Source organism: Choristoneura fumiferana, chromosome 17, assembly GCF_025370935.1.
Source record: "Choristoneura fumiferana chromosome 17, NRCan_CFum_1, whole genome shotgun sequence".
Lineage (NCBI taxonomy): Eukaryota > Metazoa > Arthropoda > Insecta > Lepidoptera > Tortricidae > Choristoneura > Choristoneura fumiferana.
The window spans coordinates 20,422,404-20,444,612 of record NC_133488.1 but is presented as its reverse complement, the minus strand read 5'-3'; the positions used below and the strand labels follow the sequence as shown (position 1 = coordinate 20,444,612).

At 40.5% G+C, this 22,209-nt stretch overlaps 2 protein-coding genes across 2 annotated transcripts in view; one reads left to right on the top strand and one right to left on the bottom strand.

Moving 5' to 3' along the window:
• Position 1: 1 nt before the first annotated feature.
• Positions 2 to 15,402, bottom strand: Uba1 (ubiquitin-like activating enzyme 1). The gene is made up of 8 exons (XM_074100277.1): positions 14,335 to 15,402; positions 13,792 to 14,199; positions 12,739 to 12,997; positions 4,680 to 4,855; positions 3,769 to 3,990; positions 2,944 to 3,195; positions 1,892 to 2,197; positions 2 to 1,058 (listed from the first exon to the last, which is right to left on the bottom strand). The coding sequence occupies exons 1-8, from the start codon at positions 15,067 to 15,069 to the stop codon at positions 285 to 287; spliced, it is 3,132 nt and encodes a 1,043-aa protein (XP_073956378.1). The 5' UTR covers positions 15,070 to 15,402; the 3' UTR covers positions 2 to 284.
• A 258-nt stretch (positions 15,403 to 15,660) lies between these two features.
• Positions 15,661 to 22,209, top strand: part of retm (real-time) — a 73,587-nt gene continuing 67,038 nt past the window's right edge. The window contains exon 1 of the mRNA XM_074100285.1: positions 15,661 to 16,006. Coding sequence (XP_073956386.1) covers positions 15,944 to 16,006 — 63 coding nt within the window. The 5' untranslated portion in view covers positions 15,661 to 15,943. The remainder of the gene's footprint in view (positions 16,007 to 22,209) is intronic.

Sequence of the window (22,209 nt, the reverse complement as noted above, 5' to 3'; positions counted from 1 at the left end):
GTTACCATAAATATATGAAATTTATCAATTATCATAGACAATAAATGTTAAGCGTGTTCCAAGCACAAAATAAGTAAAACTTCACACTATTACACTTATCACTGTACAGCGCGCGCGGCTCGCCGCCCTCGTCGATCTCAATTTAAAAAATACCCTTTTCGAAATTCGTGGAGAACCATCGCAAGCAACGGCAACTATTATGCTTTAAATGCCATGAAAATGCAGCTTTCGCGCCGTCCGCCATGGGGTCGAAACGGGGTCGCGGTGGGGGGGTTCGCCGCGCGTTAAGGCAGCGTATACCGCACATAGGGGACTTCCACGTCTTCGCCGCTTTCGTCGTTGCAGCACAGCTCGAAGACCAAAGCGCGCACGTGCGGCTCCAGCTTCTTGCGGGACACGCTCGCTACTACCTCAGACATGGGCAGCCCCAGCCGCTCCGCGCACTTCGCCTTCATCATGAAGAAAGAGTACAGCATGCACACGCCTTGCGATAACATAGTGATCTCTAGTTTATGCTCGTTCTTGAAGTAATCGAGGAACTGTTGGAGCGTGATCTCGCCCTTGACCTCGAACCGGTCCCAGAGGGTCCATTTCTTGTCGTAGTAGGTGTTGGTGGGCGCGGCGATCGGTTCCGAGAAGCCGAAGAAGGGTAGCGCGAGATTGACGAAGCCGTTCTTGAACACTTCGAGGGTGTCGAAGCCCTGCGCCAGCTTGTACAGTTCGAGGCAGACGAGGCCGGCGACGACGGACGTGGTGGTCGCGATGGCGGGGATGATCTTGCCGGCGATCAGCTTGGAGCGGTGGCGGTCCGCGGGCGGGATCTTGTAGTTGGCGGCGCGGAGGTTGGAGGCTGCCACTATGAAGTCCATGTGGAAGTTGGTGTCGTCGTCTTTCTCGAAGTCGAGGGGGGTTATCTTGAGGCCGTGGAGCTGCGCGGGCGGCGGCAGGTCGGCCAGCACGGACTGCGCGCGGTCGCTGTCCAGCTCGTCGTTGTGCTGCTGCAGCTGCGCGTCCGTCACCGCGATCTTGATGCCGGACTTGGGACTGAACTCTGGTACCTGCAAATGGTATCATTTGTTACTAAATTACACCTAAATCTGGTGAGATTTCGGAGACATTGAAATTTGAAACTTAAGGCACTTGTCTCACCGCCAGCGAGGAAACGATTGGCTATCGACTATTTTCTCGCTGAAGAAACGAACAAAAGATATAAGATCCTGTGTGAGTAAAAGAGACACATATATTAATAGTTGATCGCTGGCTGTTCACACTGTCGGCGAGAACTCGCTCTTACATCTTTTGTCGCAGCGACAAGAGCTATAAAACTCGCTGAGCTATAGATACTCGCTCAGCGATGTCAGCTTGGCGGCCGCCCCGCACGAGCGAGTCGAGTGGAGCGAGTAATCGCCCGTCGCACGCGAACACTCGCTTACAGCCGAGCGACAAAACTACACTCGCTTCTCGCTGCTCGCCCACTCGTTTCTAGTTACTCGCTCTACTCGCTTCTCGCTCATCGTCGGCGGTGGGACAAGTGCCTAACTCTGGTCTTTTTATTTACTCTTATTAATTAGTCTAATCCAGTAACTTTAAGAATGCATAGTTAACACCACTAAAAATGAGAAAAAATTGTCAAAAATTGACAATGGGCATTTAAACTGGCAATGGGCAGTGGGACACTTCTTTCAAGACAAAAGCTCTACCTAGTTGGGAGTCTTGTTTGATTAAGTATATTTCTAACTCAATTTAAAGTAGTGTAACAAACAACATCCAATTATATTCTAGAAAACTCTAATTCTACATGGTGGCTTCCATCACATGAACCCAAGGTCAACACCCCGATTCAAATAAATATACAATCCTAACACCAAACATGACGATGAAAAAACCGTACCTCAACTTTAGTGACCATCTCAGCAATACATTCTCTATCAGTGCAGTTCGGCAGGCCATAGACCGAGGCTCTGAGGTTCGCAGCGGCCACAATGTAGTCCAGATGCAGACCCTCTTGGGGGTCGAAGGCGAGCGGCGCGGGGCAACGCTTGGGGCCAGACCAGAAGGGCGCGCCGCTCGTCGTCTGCTGGTCGGGCGGGAAGTTGTACAGGAGTTGCTTTATCTGGTTGGCGTATTGGGCCTCCCAGTGGAGCCGCGCCCACGCCACGCAGTCGGCGAAGTTTAGCGGCCGGTCGTTTATGGCGTTCTGGAATAATAATTGTTACATTTAAGCAAGTTCATCACATTTTTACTCAATTTATGCATGTCGCAAGCACTTATGAACGTCGAAAATTGTAGCACCGGTTAGCAAAAATCTCTGTCAATAAGAATTCAGCAGGAAAACCAACAGCCAACAAGTTTTAGATAGAGTTCGGTCTCGCGGAGACAATCCTGGCCGAACCACCGGATTTTCACATCTACATTAGCATTGTCACCGAATTTACATAAGTATGGAAAATTTCAGCTCAATGGTATCCAACCAGGCACTGGTCAAAAATTAGTTTGCAAATTTTGAAAGTACAACAAAAATCTTGAACTAATATTTTTTTTATGTAGCCCGTAGTATTTCCCACTGCTGGGCAAAGGCCTTCCCTTTCATTCGTCACTCTTCCTTATCCTGGGCATGCCCTGCCAATCGAGCTGAATAGCGCTCAGGTCGTCCCGCCATCTCCACTCGCGTCTGCCTCTGCTCCTTTGGCCATCCCTCAGAACCCATTCGGAAACGATTCGTGCCCATCTGTCCGGATGCATGCGGCAGACGTGTCTGGTCCAGTCAACTTCAGCTTAATACCAAAACAACCTTGACACTCTCGATGGCGTCGAGCGGCTGGCTCCCCGGTAGCTTCATGGTCACCTCCACCCAGGTACTGCGCGGCGTGCTCTGCGGCCTGCCGGTAGAGCCCCTCGAGCTGGTCGGGCCCACTGCGGCGTGTGCTCGATGCTATCAGTTACCTTGACACTCTCGATGGCGTCGAGCGGCTGGCTCCCCGGCAGTTTCATGGTCCGCTCCAGCCAGTGCGGGTCTGCCAGGTACTGCGCGGCGTGCTCTGCGGCCTGCCGGTAGAGCCCCTCGAACTCGTCGCGCGCCCACTGCAGCGTGTGCTCGATGGCGTTAGGGAAGTTCTTCAGAGTGCATATGGGGATCGACTTCTCCGGGGGGTCCTGGGACGAGCTGTAGGATTCGGTGAGGAACGGGACTACCACCTGGAATGGGTAATAAAATAATATAAATATCACGGACATTTAAATCCCAAGTCCCAAAGTAAGCAAACTTTTTTATATACAACAGATAAACATACTCAGGGCTGCTGGCTCTATTTGTGTTTAAAAAATTAAGTTTTAAACCCTGAATTTAATGTTATGAATCGCAGTTTCATACATTTGGACACTATTTATAACTGGGATTTATACAATATATTAAAAAAATACCCATAAGAAAACTGTAGTACCACTGTATTTACCGGATTAATTATTGATAAAATTAAAGAGTAAACTACGCAGAATTTTTATGTCATGTTTATGCACATCTTTAAGCTGCTCCATGCAAAATTTATAAAAGCCAAGAATTCACATTCATCATACTTAAGACCTGTCATGACCGGGACTCGAACCCGAGACCTTAATCTTACCTCTAACTAACTTCAGCAGCGGCTTGCGATAGCACATGCAGCGGCAATCCATGTATATGCGATAAATATTAAACACCCAAGACTCATATCATATTCTTCATGCATATATCTGTCTTGACCGGGCTAAACCCTGAGACCTTAACCTTACCTGGGTATTCCCTTTGGTCCCGAGCGTGCCACTTTCCAGCAACGGCTTCCGATAATACACGCAGCGGCGGTCCATGTATATGCGCGCGTCAACGTTATCCAGCGCGTTGGCGACACCGTCCAGTTGCTCAAAGAACGCGTCGTCGTACACTGACTCGGTCTCCGGACACACGCGGTTCTCCTGGGCTAGCACGTTCATGGACGGGTTCATGCGTTTGATCACCTGGAAGACGGATAGAACAGTGACAAAACTTCACGATTGGTGGAGAATTAGGAATTATTTATTTATTACATTTCACAGCATAACAGTTAAACCAAAGCACTGTGAAATTCAGATACAATTTATACAATGAATACACAAAATAACAAAATAAATGGTAGATTACCTACTTAGTTAGTATATCACATAAGAAGGTTGTACATCCATCTTCTTGCAGAACCTCAAACATTCATCATACATTTTTAACCATCTACTTGCAAGCAAATCACAGCTAGGGGTCAATTCGAGAAACGAGTTTATCTGGTGCAAAGCTCGAACCAGAGGAGATTTTCTGCGAGACACTGTTCGCGCTGCCGGCGCCGCTAATAAATGGCGACAGCGTGGCCGGAGAAGAAATTTAGTCGGTGAGGGAACATACAGACGCATCAACTGAGCCACTAATTCAGGACAATCAGAATCTCCACGCAAAATCCCACTGGCTATAGTAAGCAGTCTGTAATCTCTAACTCTCTAACTCTGTAGGAATGACTAGGTAGTTTCTAATTTTACATCATAAGTTACTATTTGAGATATAGGTACTATTAACACCTGTTGGCAGGCCTCCCAGTCTTCGACTTCGGGCTTCTAATAGACTCTCGTTCGTAATTCCTTATTTACCGCCCTTAAGACACAATGTACTATTACTCGCTCACCCTGGCAGCGGTGCTAGACTTGGGCTTCTGGACATCATAGGGTCTGAACAGGAACTGGCGGTTGAGGTTGCTCTTCTCGATGAGATCCATGTCGGTGACGGTGACGCGGCCGCCGTCCGCGCCGACGCCCACCATCGCGAAGTTCTTCAGTAGCTCGCAGCCAATGGCGCCCGCGCCTGCCGACCAACGCAACATTGGAATATGCTCTATGGCAGGACTTCCCAACCGGGGGGGCGGTAGAGATATATCAGAAGGGTGTAATAGGTTACGGTCCTGGGTACGGTCACGAGCGGTAATTTGAGACCCATTTCGTCAAAAAATAGAATAGCTCGTTTTATGCTCTGTACAATCTAGGTACTATTGCATGCTCTGCTGTGGCAGATATTTGTGCAGATGATGATGCATGGCAAATATCTTTGAAATTAATCGTACTAAAGAAATACGACAAATTTATCTCTATGCAAAATAGTTGATATCAACCAACTGCGTGAAATAAAGTCATTACGAGTATTTGTATTGACGATGTTGACAGATAGTTGGCCATTCACTGATAGGAGGAATAGATAAGGTGCTGAATGTTGGCTCGCCTCTTTGTTTGATCTGATGGCATGTAGCAAGTACATTGTCAAGATTTTATGGTTGAATCAATCAGCCAACAAGACAAGACCATGCCGTTGTAAATACAGTAGCAACAGAATACTGATACACATTGCAGTTGTGAGACAATGCATTAGTTTCCTATTTGAAAGTGGTTACCTAAGTATATACATATAGTAGAAGATCCGAACTTGAAAAGATCTTCACCGGTCTGATAATAGGATGAAATGTATTTTTATAATAAATTTAGTATTTTAGAAAATATATTAGAAATGATTTTGCTAAAAAATCCTAGACAGGCAATTTTTTTTTAATGTTTAATTAAATGCAGACAACCCTATATCAACGTGTTCACAATAAAACAGCGCTTACGTTGATATACAATTTGTTCTATTATCTAATCAAGTGAAAGTAACGGGCATCAATATAACTATTTGAATTTATACCTGGCAACCCAGTAGTTCGTCCAGGTAAACAATAGTTTTATACTTTAAGTTAATATAAAATTTTCTTATTATCTCGATGATGCAACAAAAATTTATTAAAAAAACATTTTTTTTTAATAATTAAAATAGCCTGTCCAGGATATTTTTAGAAAATCCATTTCTAATATATTTTCTAAAATACTAAATTTATTATAAAATACATTTCATTCTATTATCAGACCGGTGAAGATCTGTTCAAGTTCGGATCTTAGACTAATACAGCAACCTTCCGAATTTGACTGATAAATGAAGGTCTGTGTTACAAACGTGACGAGTGACATTGACGTGATACCTACATAAGATAGACAAACATAACTTTTTGAGTTCCGTAGCCAGAATGTCAAAAACCTTTATAGTGTCGCAATGTCGGTGTGTCTAGGAAAACTATAACGACTTAGTTTGCTTGAGAATTATTAGTATGGTCTGTCCCAGAATTCGAGATACTAAAATGACGTTTCATGTGTTACCTGTTTTTTGCGTCTCATAAATAGTGATGTGCCGCAACCGGTTATCACCGAAAGATTTTGTAGGTACCAATGTATGTATGTCGTAAAATATTAAGATATGAACAGATCCGTGATGTACTAAAATGTAGGGGACTTAGGACATTCTAGAAAAGGTAAAATAGGTCTAATAATATGCGACCGTTTTCGAGATATTTCGACTTTTTATAGATGTTGATGTTTAAGTTTCAATTTCATTCTAAGTAAGTTTTACAACCATACACTTCTCGGCTTTGCTAAGAGGTTGACGTTTCCGTTTTTTCCGAGGCGAAAGTATTTCTTCGCTGCGTCGTCTATGCGACGATGTACTTGGCTGTAGGGAATGCAATCCCGATCTCGCGGGATCCCGATCTCGCGAGATCCCGTGTAATTTTTCGGGATCAATCCCGAAGCATAATATGACGAGATCTCGTTCGAGATTGACGGGATTAGGCGGCAATGGTCAGCGACGTTACACACATCCGCTCGGACGGACGGCCGGGTGGGTAGGCGGGAGTGCAGTGCCGTGCCCTTAGTGTAAGTTTTCGGTTACAAAATACGTCTCGATCGCGTTCGCGTTAAAATCTCAATTTGTATGGAAACACGAACATCGCAAACGTTCCGATAGAGGCGCTGTTCGTGTTTCCATACAAATTGAGATTTTAACGCGAACGCGCTCGAGACGTATTTTGTAACCGAAAACTTACACTAAGGGTACCGAACAAACTATTCCGAGTATTTCCGAATATTAGCGACAGATGACGAGTGAACGAGTGGGACAGATAATAATAAACTGTATCGAGTGAGTGAGAAAGAGGTGCATTGCGTTACTTTAGTTAAATTAAAGGATAAAGGCTTTTGTTTCCAATAATATTTTGTTTTATTCAACCTCACTATAACCAAGAAACAGTTTTCATCGTTTACAGTGATGTGATTTTTTTAACTAGACGAGATCTCGAAAATCTCGGAATCCGGCGGGATCTCGACTTTACGATCTCGAGTCGGGATTGCATTCCCTACTTGGCTGCTCAGAGTCCATGTTTAAGGCGCTGTACGTAGTGAAAACTACAATTTTAGAAAATATTTAAAATATACTTACACAATACTTACTACTGCAATTTTTTTATATGTGTATTTTCAGTCTATTAGCTAGTTTTTGACTTCATCAAAAACACGATTGCTGACAAAAACCTCGATAGATTATTTTTTTGAAAAAGAGCCTTCATTTACACGTTAAACCAAATATTATGAAAAATATTATGAATATTAACACAAAATTTGCTTTATTAAATAGTTTTTTAGTAGATTTAGATTTATGCTTCATAGATTTTCAATAGGTTGAGTACATCAATCATACCAATTTATTTCGTCTTTGGCAAAATAAAACGGTTCTAGCGCGCGGCGGCGGCGAAGTATTTCCCAGTCGCCAGTACACGCGTGTACGTAGTCGACGACGGACCTGTGCACATTTTTCTAACGCGCTAGTACTACTTTTGAGAGCAAATAATATGGGTAATCGCAGTATTAAAAAAGTTAAGCGAAAGAGGAAACGCATAAGTGAACTCAGAGTACATATGAGAAGCATTAGAGTACCTAAACGGTAAGTACCTACCACACACTAATCGACCGGCCGGAGTCGGGCCGAGTCAGCAGGGCTACTACGAAACTCCAAACTCGAAGTTCGTGTCGTGCGGTCCCCTCGCTCTCGTACTAAATAGTCAGTGGCGTAGCTAGGTAACCTAGGGCCCTGGGGCATATAAAAAAATGGGGCCCACTGCTATTAAAACTGGTAAGGTTTTTGAAGTAAAATCATTATATATACAAATACTTTCTAAGCAACTTTATCATCAGCTATAAAGCAGAATTTCGAGGGCCCCCTGAGCTTGAGGGCCCCGGGGCACTGCGCCGCCTAGCCCCTTGGTAGCTACGCCACTGTAAATAGTATAAGTGTCAGAGGGACCGCAACCCACGAACTTCGAGTTTCGTAGTAGCCCTGCTGAGCGGATTTCACATTCGTACTACGACCGCAAGCTGGTTGGCGCTCACGGATGCGGACGGCTTCGTCCAGATTCTACCGCGACTCCCATAGGTACAAATTGTAGGCACGTTATACTACTCACGGCGAACATGCGGCGAACCTTGCGGCTACTACGAAACTCGAAGTTCGTATCGTACCGTCCCTCTCGCTCTCGTATTAAATAGTATAAGTGTCAGAGGGACCGCACGACACGAACTTCGAGTTTCAAGTTTCGTAGTAGCCTTGCTTGATCCCTTTGGCAGTTTCACTGACATTTCTGATAGTGACACAACAGTTTAAATTTTCTCATTTTATTGCAGGCAAAGGTTAATATCTTGCATTCAGCCAAGTTATTTAACATAAATTATTTTAATAAAATAAGATGGTCGCATTTGGTTGCACTAGTAAATTATTGACAAAAACATGCACTCGAACTGGAATCCGGCTGCAAAATGGGAGTTATTGCGCAGTTAGTGCAACTGCATCAGCACTGCACCCGACTGTCAGGGGACTGCCATTTTAGGCAATCTGAGTGCAGTTCTTACGCAGTTCTGATGTAGTTCTGAACTTCGAAGTTTTTAACTTCGTTTCTAAAACCTCTTATTGAAAAAATAAATAAAAAAAGTGGAATATCTGTCTTGCTCCTCCGCGAATTAGTGAGGCCAAGTCGTGGAAAACAGCTACGTGTGAGTTGGAAAAAATGTTTTTTCATGCAACCTCTTATTGCTTCTGGTTTCTGGTGTTCTGATCTGACTTGTATTTTTGTATTGATGCAATAACTACTTTACGTATACTCATAATCTTTATATCTGTCAAAGTTGTTCTGTGCGCTAAGACATATTTTTTATCTTTGGCTACAGCTCGCACCTGTTTCTTAGAACATAAAATAAATAAATTAAAATAAATATCACGGGAAATTTCACACCTATTGACCTAGTACCAAAGTAAGCTGAGCAAAGCTTGTGTTATGGGTACTAAGAACATGGTTCCTACATTCATTTTTTGACTGTATGGTTTGGGTAAGGGTTGTATGTATACTGTAGTTTTAAAGTATTACATTTTGAAAAAGTGACTCTCTGCCAAGTTTCTTGCTAAGCATTTTTCTTGGCAATGATGGTCTTTCCGAAAGCGCTGGTAGTTTAAAAAATGACGTGTAAAAGTGCCCATTGCGGCCTATTTACTGAATAAACGATTTGATTTGATTTGTTAAAAGTGAACAGACAACTTTTTCTTTACTGTTTTATTATATGTATAGATTTGCCTAGCTTGTAATCTAGATTTTCAGATTGAAATAAAATTGTTTTTTTTTATTTGTATTGATTTACCTATGTATTTTCATTTCGTCTGTCTACCTATTCAGTCTTAATGTCTATCCATTACCTACATTACAAATTAAACTGTGGGCATGAAGAGGCATAAATTATTTCTTTATTACCAAGACTATTTACATTAAACGAAGAATTTCTTAATTAAACCGAAAATTGTGTAATTATAATTTTAACGAAAAATCCGGAACTCACATTAACCAGAATACGGATACGAACAGAATAAGGCCGTCAACGGGCTGCGTGACAGACGCGCGGTGCGTTGCGCTGGACGCCCCGCATTCGCCTCCGCCGCGTCGTCTGCTTCACCCCCTCAAATACCGAAAATTCTTCTATAAGCGCGCCTTAATCAAACAAAACAACAAAAACACGACCAAACAAAACAAAATTAACAAATAAAAAGTCTATCTCAACAAATTTAACAAATAACGTCAACAGCAACAATAACACGAGAAAACGCACTGATCACATCCGATGGCAATACGAGTAAAGTAACGAAAATCGGTTGAATACCACTTGAATACGAAAAACATGAACAATGACGTTGTGTGATATCTGAGGGCCTACTCCGGAATTCGAAAATCAAAGTTCGTACCGTAACATCCCTCTCACTTACGTATTAAATTAAATAGTAGTGTCAGAAGGACGGAACGACACGAACTTCGATTTTCGTAGTAGCCCTGCTGGCCCTGACTACGAAATGCAAAACTCGAACTTCGTATGTTGCCGTCCCGCTGACGCTTATCTCATTCAATACGCGAGTGAAAGGGACGGTGCCATACGAACTTCGTTTTTCTAGTTTTGTAGTAGCCCCTCTGTATTATTTTTTACATTGGCACTAAGTGATGAACACTGTATTTTTACCTGTGCTTAGATTTCATCACTTTATCGTATGATAAAGTAAAATGGAAAGTAGAATATTGAATGCATTCATGTTATTTTTGCTATCGTAAAATAAACATTTTATCGGTTATTTACGAAACCGAAATCACGGAGCAGCACTGTTCCTTTTATGCTGGCCACATTATTTTTACGTTTGACATTTCAGACTGTCATTTTAGTATCTCGAATTCTGGGACAGACCATAGTTTAAGAGTAAATAGCAGCCTAAGGAATAAAATAAACCTAAACTTGGAAGATTCCGTACAAAATACAAAATCTTTAGATAAATATTATCTAAATTTTTCGTTACAGCTTCGGAACCCTATCTTGGGCATATCCGACACGCTCTTGGCCGGTTTTTTAACCATATTTTGATAAAAAATTAAGAGGTCACTAGTGATTTGAAGAAATTAACGTCATTTGACCTGTAAGACGATCCCTTAACCCTTCTTTGCATGGTGATGGAAATTTCCATCATAACATTGTCCTTTTAATTAAAGGTAGTTTTATGAGTGATTGATATTTATTTTTAAGACTGTCAAGTTTCAACAACAGTACAGCATGAAATGGAACATAGTTGTGAAAAAATAAATAAACATATTTTCGACATTTCAAATTTGAATTCACGGGCTCGCCGTTTCGCGACATTTACGAAAACTATTGACCTTCTAGCTGTATTCTGGAGGATATTACAGAAAAAATATTGATGTGTGTGTGTGTGTGTGTGTGTGTGTGTGTGTGTGTGTGTGTATGGGCCAGAGAGTGACATAGGCTACTTTTTATCCCGGAAAAATGCACAGTTCGCCAGGGAACAGCGCGCGATAACCGAACTCAACGCGAGCGAAGCCACGGGCAAAAGCTAGTTACTTATAAAAGCCAATTTTTGTCCGACATTCCCACGGGACTGGGATAAAATCTCTAAAATTTCAACCAGGATTAGATAGCACAAAATTGCCATTGGTATTTTATGTGCAATATTATTGAAAATGCATCTTTTGGGAGTTCTCATGGGAATTTAGTCAAAACTGCTGGATCTAATGGTTTAAGCGTGTCAGACTGCGGGTAAGTCTAGTTAAAATTATAATTAGAAGTATTAGGCGCACTTTGCGAGGGTCTGTCTTAGGAAATCGGGTCAAAAGTCGCTCCCTGGCTTGCTTGTAAAAAATCTCCGTAAGGGCCAGTACAGACAGATTGCACTCCAACTGCAACGTAGCCGCAACTGCCGACTGCTCATACATTTTTATCGCAGTTAGCGTACAGCAAGGCTACTACGAAACTCGTTACTCGAAGTTCGTGTCGTGCGGTCCCTCTCGCTCTCGTATCAAACAGTGTAAGTGTCAGAGGGACCGCACGACACGAACTTCGAGTTTCGAGTTTCGGAGTAGCCCAGCAGTTGTGCCGACCGCAATGCAACTCCAATGACAAAAGAATGGGCAGTTAGCACTTACGTTGCAGCTGGGATGCAGCCCGTCTGTACTAGCCCTAATGTAATAGCTAGCATGAGCACTTGTAAATAGGCATAGTACTAATATTATAAATGCAAAAGTGACTATATTTGTTTGTTACGCTTTCACGCCGATCATGACGAAATCTGGTATGGAGATAGTTTGAGACCTTGAGAAGGACATAGGATAAAGTAGCGGGCAACGTCTTTGTTAGTAAGAAATAATAATGATTATAACCATAAGTATATTATACAGTACTCCTAGCCATTGCTTGCGGATTCGTCTGCGATGAATTCGTTTTAACGCGAGCTCGCGGGAACTATATTTTTTTCCAGAAAATAAAGGTCACAGCTCATTAGAGCCACCTGGCACCCGACCAGCACCGCCTCGACTTTCGGCGTCCACGTGTGGACACCACGTTGACGAGTGGACCTCGCGTGGTCCACGAATTTACTAGTAGTCACTATGGCGGCGAGCAGACTATCACCGAGCGGTCCACTCGCTGTCCGCGCGTTGCAACCTCGCGAGTGAGGCGATCCGGTGACGCTACAGAGTTGATGTAGTGAGCGCATACTCATACAAATCCATATGAGGAATACTAACAACTCAAGGCGAGGCGGTGCTGGTCGGGTGTCAGGTGGCTGTAATGAGCTATGACCTTAAAGGTAACCGTGGTCTACATCCTGTAAAAAATATGTCTAGTAGATGTATATTATATTTATGATGATGTATACAATTGTAAGTTATAAATACATGTTTGGTATCTTTTTGGCTTTCCGAAAATACTTAATCCCATAATTTACATAAAATTTAAACAGAAACTTACCAACTATGAAATATTTCAAAGAACCAAGTTTCTTCTGGAACTCTCTTCCAAACACAGCTACCTGTCCATCATATCGGGTCCCTGTCGGCTTGCAGTTCTCCTCAGTGAGAGCAGAACGATCTTTAGGAAGGCACTCGATAGCATCAAGGTATAACCACTGCATTATGGGATGGAATTTTCCGGAGCACGCTTTCATCACTTCCTGGGCTACAACACCTCCAATGGCTGCGTTCATAGGATTCAGGTCACCAGCAGAGACCTGAAAATGTGTAAGTGTAATATTGATACCGTGTGACATTGGGGTAGTTTTCTGTGTAAAAAAAAAATATTCTAAGTAGTGCACCAGTTAGATATACAAGAAAATATTGGACACAGATTATTTAGACTCCTCAGCTGAAAGCCATTAATTCTTTAATTTTTAATTCATCATCATCCCAGCCTATATACGTCCCACTGCTGGGCACAGGCCTCCTCTCACAAGAGGGTTTTTCTAATTTTTCATTATTATCAATTAAATAAAAAAGTTAAAAGGGTAATTATCTGTAATTTCTAAACATGATGCTTTGTTATCAATCTATTATTTATGTCTAAGGTGATTGCCAAGGTCATGAAGGTTTCTAACTGTCAATGTTTAATTTAATTACCAGATCTGAGTTATTTCATAGTCATGATAATGATGTGTAATAAAATACATGCATATTCGGCATGGTGTCAGTAATATCCTATGTTATTTATTTATAGAATATTTAAAAAAACAGGTGTACCAATTATGATGTTTAAAGGGCGGTTGATAGATGCAATATGGTGACAAAAGCATAAGATGGATAAGACTTTCATTAAACTTGCACTTATTTTTTGTACAAAAAATTATAGAAATTCGAGTCATGGTGATAATGTTCCTAATAATGGTGAAGTATCATTTTATGAATATGCACCACTTAGATCTGTAGATTATATCGTTCAACATGATTTTGACGTAAATTGCATCTGTCATCTGCAAAAATGAGAAATAGAAGTAAACAAAGAAAATTAAAACATAGTAAATTTTATTACCTTGCAGAATGTTTCCAATAGCTCAGTATTGATTTCCATTTCTCCATTTTTATATTCAGGCTCACTCAGGACAGCCTTCACATACTCAATGAACTTTGCAGCATCAGCATTGCTCCACGGGTTTGGTAATCTACCCTCATTTTCCTCAAACTTGTAAAGTGCAGCAAATCCAAAATGCAATTGCTGAGGGTAATCAAATTTTCCAAAATCAGTGACAATGAACTCAGGGTCCTTGAAGGATTCCTTCAAAGGCTTGAAGTTCAGTTTCTTCGGCATTTTGACTTGGTTGACAATGCCGCCTCGGACATATTTGGAGAAGCCCGTAGTGTCTCCGATGTTGAATGTGTAGGGGCCCAGTACTTTAATTTTGCGGGGCTCGCAGCCATTTAGTTCTGTCATGCCTTGGACCTGTAAAAAATTATTATATTAAAAGATTTCTCTTCAAAAACACAGAGCATGAGCTTGTAGTTGGAACTAGATGTTTATTTCTTTCATTAGCAATTTATTTTAAATAGAGAGTGAATGTTAAGTTACTATACTAACCTCACTGAAAGTCACATAGTCTCCATCTTCAAGCCCGTGACGTGTGTCGTCCAGGCAAGTGACAACAGCCTGGGTGTCGTGGGTGATGGCAGCAATCATGGCTGACACAGGGTTCTCACCATTCACATCCCTGACTGTGAACTCTGTGCCAAAGTCGCAGAAAACCCTTGAGAATAGACCCCTGGTGTCCGCGATGATCAGAGCGATGTTATTAGCGTGAGTGATGACTGACACGCGCTCTTGCTCGGCCCAAGAGGCTCCAGTTAGCACAACAGCACTAAATTTACGAAGGAACTCTTCAGTTAGAGGGCCGGTGTATGCCGTCGTCGGCACATAGTGGTTAAGCTCCGAGAGCTGCTCACACGATGCCACAGCACGGTTCTGGCCTATCGTGCTCTCTGATAGGTAAAATTGAGAAGACAAATCAGCAATTGTGCAGTTGCGGTCGTCGTGCAGAGTTACCGACTTGACGCCGCCGAGGATCACGTTTTTCGCAACCTCTACACCCAAGCCCCCTAACCCTGAGATCAGTACGTCGGAATTAGCCATCCGACGCATGGCATCGTGGCCCAACACGTAGAGCTGCCTAGAGTACAAACTCTCGTCGATTTCATCTTCCACGCGCGTTCCATTGTTCGCCATTGCTGAGGAATTGGAACGGGATTCTCCTGTATTTAGCTTCCGCTTTTTCGCCGGGGGGTCAACGGAATTATCGGCGACTTCAGCACTAGACATCGGGCACGAACGCGCACAATTTTGCCAGAATTTCGCTGCGCTTTTTACAAGACAATCAAGAAAATTAGCCTTCAAATTATGGAGAGCGACATTCGCGCTTCGTCAGAAGAAGGACCGCTTGCTTACTCACTGTCTTGAAGTTAGTAACGAACGACGTCGACAAAATTACCAGATAATTTTTCCCTTGTTTCACTGATTTTGGCAAACTGCTCTATGTTCCGTAGAAAATATTTAAGAACGTCCTATAAATTTAATCTAGAAAAATTGCAGCAGTTTTACATCAAAATCTGCGACTTTTTATTTCTTTTTTTGACTACTCCGAAATGCTTGGCTGTGGAATGTGTAGTAGGCAACACAGTTCTTGAGTTTTAGTTTTTTTGTGGCCACTATAAAATAAAATAATAAAGTTTTAAAAATATACACGTCACAGAAGTTATTCTATTAAAGTATTTTTAGGTACTACTTTCTTAATTGATCATGTTTACCTATTCTAAATTAAATAGATTTTAGAAAGCAGATCAAAGTTCAATCAAACTCAAACCTTACTTTTTTACATATGGCAGCACAGCATTACTTGTCAAATTGCCATTTACAGCTTACTTCACGCATAGTGCATTCCAAATTGTCTGGTTAGAATTTTCAAGTTCACGAAACCCGACCGACCGACCAACCAGCCATTCTTGTTTCGGTCTCGAGTTCGTCGCGTTCATTACGCTTGACGCTCGTTTATTTTGTTATGCGATGTCGGGAGTGAAAGGAGTTCTGTAACACGGGTGTTTTCATTTAACGTACTGTTTACGGCATGATTGTGTAAATTGTGGACGATTGACTAATGCCTGTTATTTGTTGAACGAATTATCAAGCAAACGTAAACATGGTTCAGGAGTACGTGTCTCCCATAAGGGTCCACAAGTTCCCCTTCGAAATGGTTATGGCTGTAAGTATTCTTGTTATCAATTGCAATCCCTAGTAGGTACGTTGCTATCACAGAAATCGTTAATTAAAGTCAGTCCATCTGTATAAGCTAACAAAAGGATTATCCTGTTGTGATCATTGCACGTCTGCTACACAAAGGATCTAGTCAGCGACGGGTCTAAGAACCTTTTACTATCAATAATTTATGACACTGTTATAGTGAAATTTATGCTGGTTTTCTTAAATATATATTTTTTATAAATGTTCAAGTAAATCAACTTCCTAAAACCATTGTACTACTCTGCTTTATGTTCTTTATAGGTAATCCATAAATAATGGAACTTTTATAAACACTAATAATTATGCAAATAAGCTACTGGTTCTACATAATTTAGAATGATAAAATAAACATTCATACAGATTAATTACAGAGACCCTCAAGGATGACCATTGACCACATTCAGTTACAAAGTCATAAACCAGTTGCTAGTATCAATGGCTATAAAAATAAATTAATCAATAACACACAGCTAACTCCACTGGATTTAGTGACTTGGGTTCTGATTCTTTTTTTAAAGTCAAGATATTTTGACACTTTCAATAAACTACCTAATTATTTTTGTTATTGTACCCTTGGTAATGCAGACTACTTACTGTAAAATATCTGTTTAGTCAGTCATTGCTCTTTCTTAAATATTCATACTACATACATCATACATCACTTACAAGCAGTAAAGATTTTTATAATGTTATTTTTTTTCCTTCTTTAAACTATGACTTATAACAATATTTGCATTCTCATCTTAGATTAGAATGAATCGGCTGGTTACTGTACTAGTGAACTGGAACTGCCTTATTTGCACTTGTGAGAAGGTCTATAACTGCTGGCCTGTTTATAAAAAAAAAAACTAAAATTTTTGTACAGAATAGGTACGATTGTATTGAAAATTGTAATTAGGATTATGTGAGAGATTAATTTAGGAATATTTATTTAGTTTCCATAGTAATAGCCAACTACTCAATTAATAGCCTGCAGTGTAATCATTTGCTGACCCATTGTTGTATGTACTAAGAAAGTCACAGACATTTACAAGTATCTCAAAGTTTGTCAATTGTGTTTTGTTTCTTTTCTTTTGTACAATGAAGAGTTTACATACATACATACGTTTGTTGTGAAAAGGTTCTACTGCATGTTGGAATTGTGCCTATAAATTAAACAGGAAAACAATTGGAATTTAAGTCATGCTCACACAATTGCATTAAGAAGGATTAAACTTAAAGGTAGGTACTAAACATTTAGACTGAATTTGGATAGCCATTTCTATATAAAGTATCCCTATTGCATTTTTTTACCAATTTCAAAGTTACTGAACACAGACTCAGGGTTTAATCATGTACAATATATTTTTAAATATTTTTAATATCCTCAAAGTTTTGGCTACATTATAGCAACCATAGTTACAAGTGAGTTAGGTTAAAAAAAACTCACTTGGTGAATCTGCCAAAAATGATTTAAAATCTTTCCCATAGCACCTCTAAGTATAGTTCAAATACCCATTGTAGTTAATTTAGTACAATACAACAAAATTACTCTGTTTTGCATTCTTGAAAACAATAGAGAAAAACAGGTAGATCATGGAGAAAAATTATATCTACTTAATCATATTTAAAAAAGTAATTGGTTGCTTGGTGCTTGATTCTCTATAATGGCTTGTCTATGACCTACATACCTATGGCCTATGGCACTGACTGCACCAAGCAACCAATTATTTTTTTAAATGTGATAGATATTTTTTTTCCATGATCTACCTATTTTTCTGTATTGTTTTCAAGAATGCAAAACCAAGTAATTTTGTTGTATTGTACTAATTAACTACAATGGGTATTCAAACTATACTTAGAGGTGAATGCAGGCAGTTTCATTATTACACCTATATTTTAGTTGAAAGAAAAACTATCTGCAGTAAACTGACTGAAAAAAATCCAACCTCTGTATTGTTAAAAAATAACCAAATTAATAACATCCTCCTTTTTCCAAGTCAGTTAAAAACTGTTTAATATTCAGTATGCGTGGAATTGTAGTACTTTATTTGAAAGTTGGCAACCTTGGCAGCACAGTACAAATTCAGTAAGTAGACCTTGCACATTCTGCAAAAAAATACAAATTAATATTGTTTTGACTGAATTTCCATAGTTCAAAGCAGAATAATTCAAGATTTTGATATTTTACTATAATAGCTTTAGCCGCTCTTGGACTAGCAGCAGCCTCAATTATTATTCATCTCCATATTATCTTTTGTGAAATTTCTCAAGTAGTCTTTAGTTGGAAGATCGGCTTTGCCACGACTATACGCAACCGACGGCGAGCTATTTTCTATTGTCAAGTCGCCCGCTGCCGCCGTAATAAACATCGATGTCGTATGGATCCTCACAAACATATTATGAACATGACCGTATTGTCAATTGCGTAAATACGTGTTGTCTTGGGATTTGATCTGTCTTGACAGCTCCGGTGTTTATGTTTGGCCACCATTAGTTATGCTACGTTTACATGCTTGATGAGGCTCGGCAGGCGTCAACAAGCACAAGTGTGTAAACGGAAGTGGGGTGCAGTTAATGTACGACCTGTAATGGTCGACATGGAATATACGAAAATACAAACTGAAATATAGATGCACAGAAAAACCAGAAAAAAAATTGTAAAAAAATAATAATTGTATTTTCAATTTAGATTTTACGGGATGACCGTAAAAGTATAAATTTGGAATTGAAATAAAAAATAGAAAAAGATTCCAAAAAAACAATCTTAATGGAATATACATTCTCTTTTTGGGAGCATGAATCATCAGGTTCATTGTTGAACATTCCTAATCGACAAATACTCGGTTGTACATTTACCGTATGCCTAGTTAGGGTGTTGCTTGGGTTTGCAATAGCTTGTCGCTGATCCCTGCTGGTGTCGGTTTTCGAACACACATCAAAGGAATGTCTGGATCACACTAACTCACAAGCAAGTACCTATGAAAATGGCATTCAGCGTTCATAAAATCTTGGAACTTCTGGCCGCTCGCCAAGCGTGTAAATGTAGCATAAGAACCTGTTTACCTTAATCCTGTGAAGTCACAATCCTAACAAGTTTCATGAGTTTGATCGAGCACCGCAGCGTCATGCTACTGGAATGATTTTACTGGAATAATATAAACAGAGCGAGGCTAGTAAATAAAGTTTCTTTTGGTTCTTGTAAAACACATTCCTCAAAACACATCCTCGCACATCTCTGGTGGAGGCACAGAGCCTAAGTAGGCTAGCCGCTAGGAAACCAGATGCTTTATTTGTTTATTCAGTTTTATTCAAATATTTATGAACTTCTACACTGGTTCACATAAAATTGGAATATGTTAAGTGTCTATTTATAATATGTATAAATATTTAAAAAAAAACCTTGCGTAGATTTTTATGAGTTTTCAGTTGTGTAAATATTAAGTACTCAAAGGCTTGCTCAGATTATTATGACAGGTGACGTGTGTGTACATAATATATGTTTGATTGATGAATCTGCTCATATATATAAGTAAGTTCCCTTGAATTCAATGTACATTTATTTGAAGCCTTGGTTATGCTCATATATCAACTCGACTGTACCTAATCGCATTGAGCTTAAAAACGTATGATTCCAAAGACGACCGTAAATAGCAAACTGTGACTACTGGTTTCTATGATTTAAATTCGGGTTTCGTTCCGCGTACATTGATTTTAGAGAAGCTCGATATTTCGACACAGTTGCATGCCCTCAGCCCCTCATCTTATACCGTGTAACAGACAGAAGTGGTGAAAACTATTGTGATTAACGCACTCGGAATCATTGCCGCTTCTTTCTCTCAAACTTAATAGAATGATGGTAGAAAGAGATGCTGACAGTGATTGCAGGCGCCCATGGGCTGACAATACAGCCTGTCTGCCATAGAGTTTGCAGTGTGCCTTCGGAATCATAACTCAAGCAATCGCTCTCGCAGTCGCTCTCTAGCCAGCAATCGCGCGTACTCGGAGCTGGGCCGTTACGTGGTGTTGCACTCGCGAACCAGCTAGATTAGCGCTTCCTTCCAAAGGATGTTATTACACATGTAACCGAAGGTTGACTTGTGTACTCGGCGGGTGTGTGAAACGCGCACGTGACTGCCCGCGCGCAGTGCTTTGGACAGCGACCATGGTTTAAGGATTTAGGGGGACATTTCTAAAACGTCGATTTATGAGAAAAGATTAAAACGTACCGTACACCGTTATGTACGTATGACTCGAGTACATTATTTAATATCTGCGACAGCGGAGCGTACAAAAATATCCAGTACCACTACCATGAGTTTACAGTGACCGTACTCATTACCGTACTCGATAGCGACGGCGTAAATTATTTGTATGGAGAATTTTACAGCGCCTCTACAAATAATTTACGCCGTCGCTATCGAGTACGGTCACTGTAAACTCATGGTAGTGGTAGCACGTCCAATCGGCCCTAGAAATAGTTATCTATCAGATATTTATGCCCGCTTTATTGTGTCAGATGTTGGTGGTAGTGATTGCGCAACGAACTATCACCATGGATATCTGATTAATTGGGAATTCGTTATGGCCACCCTAACCCAAACAATCGAAACGCTGCGTGTGCTGTGAAAATTTGCATAACTGCTGGTCGTGATGCCACTCTGGTCACCAACCGCAATACTCACGCGGATAATCTATCTCGTATCATTACTTAATTAGTGCCATTAATAGTCCATTCTTATCACAAAATGTATAATAGAAATGCTTATTATCCCAGCTCACTCTGTAATGAAGGCGATTGCCCAAAAAATAAGCTATAACAAGTTGTTACTCAAAGTAGTCAAAGTCAAAGTCAAAATATCTTTATTCAATTTAGGCTATACCTAAAAAGCACTCATGAATGTCAAAAATTCTACCACCGGTTCGGAAAAACCTCTGTTGAGAAGAATCCGGTAAGAAACTCAACGAGGTATATTTTTTAAAACAGATTTACAATATTATTAAATGATTACATCACAAGTATTTAACACAATTTTATTTTTAACACAGTAGGTTCGCTATTTGAAGGGATCGCTAATGCGGATCGGATTTTTTTTCAAATATCCCTGTCAATGATATAATCATTAACTTTATAATACGCCTTAGATATTAATGTCTTCTTACAATAGATCTGAATTTTGTATCCGTTTCATTTGTAATATTTTTTTGTAAACGTATGCAATTTCCCAGAAACGACTTTAACTTTACTCAAAAAGAATCACATTTACTAAAATTACAAAAATATAAAAAAACCGAGCAGGAGAGGCGGCAAAGTATCAGTTCTGGAAGGAAATACACACGATGGCATGCTGATCCTTTTATTATTTGTCTTTTGGTTATGATTATTATGATAAACATGTCGAAATCTGCTTGTGTCGACCAACCATAATGTTTTATACGGAAACCGGCTTTTTGAATCATTAATTAATGCGTAACCCCCCCGATCGGTTTTTGGTAATAAATAAAAACATGTTTCTGATTCGAAATTGGCTATCGTCGTTTCTTCGTTTTTTGAACGCTTTGTCATAAACGGATGCCCAATATCATCCCGCTGATTGTTTTTGTGCTTGTTTTCTAATCAATTTGCTTTGACCTGGCCGCTGTCGCGTCAAACGCTTTCGTATTTCACAACTGCCAAGGTTCAATGTTGTGTGCACTCCGAGCCCGGATTTGGTAGGAAGAGCGCATTTTTCACTCGCCATGACCGATTGCCTCTGTCCATTTCATAATGACCTATTTAAACAAGCCCTGTTGTTGGTATTGTGAGCTCTAGGGCTGGTTCTTAAGGCCTAGTTTGCTGGAGCGTTCGTGTTTTGGGGGAAGTTTCTCATATTTGGTCGCATGGGTCATCGACTTTGTCGACCAATGAGGGCTTTTGTCTCGTTAAGACTTTGGCTAAAAAATGTCTCTGGATCTGGCTTTGCGTGGACATATCGTGATGATTATCGAGCTGTGAAATTGTCCGTCCGATAAAAATATTTCTGAACAGCGACAAGTTTTTATTAGCTTTAGTAGAGTTGTCGCTCTTTACAGCTGAGAGGACAAAATAAATCAAAGGGGTGTTGTAAAGGGTCGAGATATTGAAAAGATCTTCTGATGTTGTCGAGCGCCTTGCGAGGTTTGTGTGTATCCTATGTAAAACTGAAG

Bases quoted from the DNA above. Each gene is read 5' to 3' on its own strand.
- Uba1 (XM_074100277.1), bottom strand. From the start codon at position 15,069: ATGTCTAGTGCTGAAGTCGCCGATAATTCCGTTGACCCCCCGGCGAAA. The intron at 14,200-14,334 runs GTTAGTATAGTA...AATTTTTTACAG, and splicing joins ACTATGTGACTTTCAGTGAG to GTCCAAGGCATGACAGAACT. The intron at 2,198-2,943 runs GTAACTGATAGC...TTATTATTCCAG, and splicing joins ACGCCATCGAGAGTGTCAAG to AACGCCATAAACGACCGGCC.